Source organism: Catharus ustulatus, chromosome 7 (genome assembly GCF_009819885.2).
Source record: "Catharus ustulatus isolate bCatUst1 chromosome 7, bCatUst1.pri.v2, whole genome shotgun sequence".
Lineage (NCBI taxonomy): Eukaryota > Metazoa > Chordata > Aves > Passeriformes > Turdidae > Catharus > Catharus ustulatus.
In genome coordinates, this window is record NC_046227.1 from 16,512,756 (window position 1) to 16,519,245 (window position 6,490).

The 6,490-nt window shown below is 45.7% G+C and overlaps 1 protein-coding gene across 1 annotated transcript; it reads right to left on the reverse strand.

Annotated features, from left to right (window-relative positions):
- Positions 1-203: 203 nt before the first annotated feature.
- On the reverse strand, positions 204-1,459 carry LOC116998906 (homeobox protein Hox-D4). The gene is made up of 2 exons (XM_033065072.2): positions 1,042-1,459; positions 204-637 (listed from the first exon to the last, which is right to left on the reverse strand). Exons 1-2 carry the CDS (start codon positions 1,448-1,450, stop codon positions 333-335), a joined length of 714 nt encoding a protein of 237 aa, XP_032920963.1. The 5' UTR covers positions 1,451-1,459; the 3' UTR covers positions 204-332.
- Between the last annotated feature and the right edge of the window lie 5,031 nt (positions 1,460-6,490).

Here is a 6,490-nt window from a genome sequence, read left to right on the forward strand (position 1 = left end):
AATGATTTATTATTTTTTAGGGACAGAAGGTCTCATTTAATATTTTCCCAATTCCCACTGCCTGCATGATGGTTTGTTTGTTTGTTTTTCCCTCTCTCTTTCTTTCCCCTTTTTTTTTTTTTTTTTTCTTTCCTTTTTTAGGTTGTGCTAGCAGAGGCAAATAAAATAAAGTCCAAAGTAGCGTCATTTTGTCTCCTTTGTACAACAGTACCTTAAAGAAAGATGACAGTTTCTCGTGTCCTTAGCTGCTACATGCAGGTTCTGCTTGGGTAGTGTCAGTTATGTACAGTACTGGTCAGAAGCGAAGGATGAAATGGAAAATTTCACCTCTTCTACAAAGTTGTCAAGTCAGTCTGATGGTCCTTGGAACCAGTTTGTAAATGGGGGTTTGAACCAGAGGAAGAAGATCTGCCCTTCGTGTTGGGCAGTTTGTGATCTTTTTTCCACTTCATTCTTCTGTTCTGAAACCAGATCTTGATCTGGCGCTCAGAGAGACACAAAGTGTGGGCTATCTCGATACGGCGGCGCCTGGTCAGGTACCTGTTAAAATGAAATTCTTTTTCCAGTTCTAGGACTTGCTGTCTGGTGTAAGCTGTGCGGGAGCGTTTAGGTTCCCCTCCGTTGTAATTGGGATTCACTGGGAAAAAAATACGGAGAACTTTTACAAAGCTAATCTTGACTTGCCGGTCCGACTTTACAAAAGAAAACCTTATGAGCTGCGAGCATGTGGCCGAGCTGGATTCGTCCCAGTTCCTTACAATGGCCGGGCCGCTTTCCCCCTCGTTTGAGGCAGGCACTACGGGCACACGCAGCTAGGTAGGCTGGGAGCCTCTAGAAGGCTCCTAAAATGGAGTTTTATCCTGCACGCCAAAGCCCCGCATGGCCCACGGCCTATTTCCTCAGCAATAAAAATTTATGGCGAGTGTAATTGGCCACCTCGGCTTAAAAAGCTCAGCCACGAGCCTGGCGGGGACTCGGGAGAGCGCCGCTGAGGACGATCGGAAGCAGGGTAGAAGAGCAAAGTAAGAAGAGGATCCTTACCCGAGTTAACATGGACTTTCTTCATCCAGGGATAAACTACTGCTGGCTGCTTAACTGCGGAGCCGTTTGGGGGTTTGAGGGCCGGCTGCTGGCTGCAGGCTCGCGAGTTGGACATTGGAGGCGGTGGACAATGCTCTGCTGGGCCGGGGAAGTGGCTCGCCGGGCCGGATTGCTCCTGTCCGTGACCCCGCGGCTGCCCGGCAGAGCCCTGGGCATTGCTACAGCTAAAGGGCTGCTCGCTGTAGTTTGACCGTGGGTAGAGTCCCTGGTGCTGGAAATCAGAGCCCTGCGAGGCACTGTAGTACTCGGCCCCCTGCTCGCCTAAGTAGCTATTCTGCAAATATTCCTCACAAGGAGGAAATTTGGGATCCACATACTTAGAGTTCACCATATACGAACTCATGGCCATTAATTTCTGAAGGTAGAAAATACTAATTTTTCTCGTGTTGTCTTTTTTTCCCCTGCCATAGAGCCCTCCTACTTGCTGTCAACTGAATAAAGTTAGGCGGGCATGTGACCGGCCCGGCCAATGGGGAGCCGGGCGCCCACCGCCGCATTTCCCCGCATTTCCAGCGATTCCACTCAATAACATCCCTCTAACCGAGTGACCCCCCTCTCCGGCGGGCCGCACCCGCAAACCAGGTACCGGAGGTGTAGGGGTACCCCGGGGCGGCGGCCGCTGCCCTGCCCACAGCCTTTTGTCTGAGCCAGCTTCCCCCAGCCCCGGGGGATGCTGCTCTGCCGTCTGATCTACTAGCCAGGGTCGCCACCGGGGCTTGGTACCTCGCTTTAAATAAAATAAGAAAAAGAATCGAAAGGAATATAGAGAGCGATGAGCTGAAGCGGGGTTAAAAGGGAAGAAACTGATAAGCAGGCGAGGAAAAGAAAAGCCATCAAAGAAGAGGGTAATATGATGTACAATAGATCTGTCCTGTCTTTGTCTAGCAGAGGTCATCCAAAAGTTACCAGAATTTAGTTCTGCTGAATAAAATTAGGCAATCAGTAACTTCTCATTCACTTTCAAGCCTCAATATATACGAGTGCGCACACAGTCGCAAACGCCAACGTATAATTATAAATTTATGCGTGTATGTACTTAAAAATCATATAGATGGCAAGAAAGAGTTCACTTTTAACCACTAAAGTTCAATCAATTGAACAGGAGACGTCATTTAATTAGGTTAAAAATATCACGGGTTTAATGAGATAAATTCGGTCTTCATTCATCAATATCATTCCTGGAGCACAAGTAAATACATTCCAGTGAGGCGAATGCTGCTTTTGCTGCTGTCGTAAATATTTTGATGCGATCTGGACCCTTGACAGGGAAATTTTGCTAACGTCTCGCATAGCTAGCTAATTTATGAGTATCTTATAAAAGACTCATTCACTGATTGGTAGATAATATCTTTTTCTACTTTTTTTTCCCCCCAGAAAATTTGTAACTTCTGGTGAGTTTAACTGTTTAAATTCACAGATAGTCAGTGAGAGTTAGGACTGAACGACAACTGAAGTTTTAAGAAACGTCCTAAAACCTAGCGAATAGGAGAGAGGCAGGAAAGTTTTATAATTTCTGGGTGTTCAGCACTCACATGCCTCTTGATTCCGCCAGTATTTTAACTTCTAACCATTTGCAGAAAGGTGAAGTTTTTGCATCGACCATATATTCCCCTAGAATCGAATCTGTGACTATATGAATATCACACAAATTCGGTTCTACAGGGTATATATAGACAACGTAATAACATTCTGTTTTCATCTACAATATAGCAGGTCTTTGCAATTCTCTTAGTCTTTTACTGTCTTCTGAGGAATGCAAACTATTCTGCTGGGACTCAGTTCTGAAATACAGATTTGAAAGAAGGTGGGATTTCAGAAAAGATTCACGCTTGTTATTATTCCTGAAATAGATCTATACGACCCTCTACCAATTCATAGCGACGAATTTCGCCTGCCAAATTCTCAGAAAGACCTGCCGCTTTCTTTAAATTCTCTGCCATTTACGTCCTCGCAATGGAAAATGGACGTACTCGGTCAAATTGCGCTATTTAGAATAATAATGGTTAAAGTAATTTAGTAAGGAGTCTTTAAATATTTAGGCTAACACGAATCTGAAGAGATTCTCCATAATTAGAAATCCCCCCAAAATAAAAAATCATTTCTAAAAAATCGAAACAGAAGTAAAACAGCCGACAACAGAAACAGCGGTTGGTGGAAAAGATGAGATTAAAAGCTGGAGTTAGTTGCTCTCGGGAAAAAGAGAGTTTCCAAATTTACCTTCATCCTATTATGCTGGTCTAGCTATTATCCTCGCGATCTGCCTGCGAGCCTCAGCCTCGCACCCTCCCAGGTTTTCCCCGCCGTAGCGTTTATGGTGAAGGGCAGGGCGAGAGGTCAGCCGAAATCATTTACAAACATATCACAAAGTTTCATTATTTTTACTTTGTCGACAGCGGCACACAGGAGTACAAAAGTTCATGAATTGTGTCTGACCCAGCTCCTCACTGCTGTCCTGCGGTCAACCTCTTCTCCTTCCACTATTTAAAACAGGCACCATAAGGACAAATAATGGTGCGGGTGTGATACATCCAACCACTGCGGAGGGCAGATTTGGGGGTGTTGCGCTTATCCGAGCGATGTGTACCGGGTTGTTTGGCTGGCTCCAGCTCCCAACAGCCTGAGCTGGGAGATGCTATTTTTAAACGCCTGCTTTCTTACCACTGCAGTGGTGCCTTCTTCACTGCAAGTGCAACTCAAAACGACTTTATCTCCTTAATCTCTCCCCGGATTCTTCAAATCACCACCCAGCTATTTTCAGCATCTCTCCCCGCTTTCTCATCCTTTCTCTGAAGAGAGAAGGGGCACCCCCCGCCCCCGCGGGGGTTATTAAGCACCCGGCTGAAGTGGCAGGCTGACTCCCCTCCGCCCCCCAAAGCCAGCTATCGTTTGGGGCAGCCCCCGGGAGCGGACCAGCCCGCCGAGGGCTGCCCAGGGAGCAGCGATGGAGCTGGGGAAGCAGCAGCTCCCCGTTCTGCTTAATACTACACATTTTCATATTTGTTAGACGCTGTGACCTGCGTTTCACCTTATTGCACGACTTGCTCAGACAGGTCAAAGCCAAAGAGTTATTGATGAACAAAAGCGTTATATATTCACCTCCTGTTCAACTGCCCATACAAAATACTTTTGATCTATCAGGCTTTTTGTATTCTGGTTCATAATCAGTATGCTAAATGTACGTTGGCAGAAAACAAGTAATCCATACATTTAGGGCCGACCCTGTAATAAAATCCCAAGGGCATCTATGCAGCGAAGGACTGAGCTATGGGGGGAGGAAAGTTACCTATGGAACACATTTAAAATCGCAAGGCTGGAGGCGATCCTTTAGTTCGTATTTATAGGACTAGAAAACCAATATTGCAACGGAAGACAAAAAGACCAGGAGAAGCTTGGCACACACAGTGAAATAGATTGTTTATCAGGAAACCGGGAGAGGAAGCGAGGAAATGCAAACAAACACACACGCGAACACTCCTCTCCTTTACATGCTCCGGGTCAGAGCAGGGCTGGCAGAAGCAGGAAGGGCAATGTACAACCTAAAAAATCTCCAAATATCGCAAGCTTTCTTTCCCTCTTTGAGAGACGAGCCGGTCTCAGCCTGGAGGACCAGGACCAATGCACTTAGCTCCTCACTGGAGCCACAAAGGTTCTACAGCATTTCCTGATGCACACTGATCTTCTGCCCTCCCCTCGGTCCCCCCTGGCGCAGCTCAGGCAGGACCATCTGGGATGCGAAAACCCCTACAGTAAAAAATTGCCCTCCTAAGCTCTGATACCCATCCCACTCCGTGCCTTCACAGCATTTAAATCCACGTTAGAGTCTCCCTTGCCACGAGACTTCTCGCACGGGCAGATGAGCTCTACTGCCCGCAGAACCAGGCTGCAGCTGGGCTGCCTTGGCTGGCCAGAGCTCACCGCCCCCAGCTCCTGCCGCCTCCTTCACCCAGCCACCAGTCTGTGCCAAACGAGGGGAACATCAGAAAGCAGGCACAGCTCTGCTTGGGATCCCGTCTGGAGAAAAGAGTGGGAGTAGCCAAGGTTATGAGGTGCTGGGATACAACGTGATCCGTCTGGATTCTGCACGGGGAGGCGCTGTACAGTCCCGCCGAGTTAAAATGGAAACACTGCTAATTGCTTTGGAGTGCTTAAAAGCAGGACGACACCTGTACAGCCCTGTAATAAACCCTCAGGAGATTGCACCTCTCCTTTTAATGCTAGCCAGGATTATCACATGGTACCACAAACTGACTCCACGAGAACCTTCATATGCTGACATAGCCCTTTTTTTTTTCTTTCCCCTTTTTAGGGGGAAGGTAGGGGTGGGGGAGAGGTGGGAAGAAATATTCATCAGGAATCATAGTTTGGGGTTTTTTTCAATCTGAATGGAAGAACCAGCATTTTCAAATAACGCCAACTCTACAAGAAATAAAAGGTTACTTACTGTGGATGTTCTTCCATGCTGCAGAACCTGTTGCAATAAAAACGTTTGTTACTGTTGTATTCCACATACGGGTGATATTTCTGGAGAACAGTTACAAACCACGTTTGATAGATGAAGGCAGAGAGGAGCTGGTGGTAAATCCTGCAAGCAGAGGAGTGGTGGGATGGAAGCCCCTTCCAAATGAGGACCACGTTGCATTCAGGCAGGTTTTTTTATGAATACACGCTTTCCCTGTGCCTGGGGTGTGATCTTTCACTTTTAATATTCGTAGTCTAAATTTTATACCGGGTAATTTCTAAAGAAATAAAGAGCCAGACCTCCCTCTCACTAATGGAAAGCAATAACAAAGGCCTTTTTTTTTCCTTCTGTGGGAATGCAGTCACATTCAGATCACCTTTGCCAAACCATCACCCACAAAATACACCATGCAGCATTATATCCGTGCTAAACACAGAAAGACCTACCATTTTATTAGAATAAATATCGGATTCTTCCAAGATAGATCTCTTTTAAAATCACCTAATTACCTAGTAACCACGAGACATGCGTCTTTGTTTGCATTATAGAAGGATAGATTTGACTTGAACTTTCCTTCAAATATTTTATTAAATATATTCAAAGATCACGTAAGGAAACAAATCCACACGCTTGGTCTAATGCTCCTGAAAAGAGTTATATATTTAAAAGTAAATAATATTGAGGGGTTCTTTTCTGTAGGCGATTTTTCATCTCCTGTATTGCCTTTCTACGATATCTTGGCGAGTTCTTGTACTAAACACAGAGCAATTGCCTCGATATCAATAGTTCACTGCACAGAGCTTCCCAAGACCTTTCTTGTTAATTTTTTTCTTTCTTGATTTCTTTTTAAGTTCTACCCAGTTTAGATAACCTTCTTAGCCTGTGAGAAGAGCGGATAAATATCAGCATTTTGGCACTAAGCACTCCCTT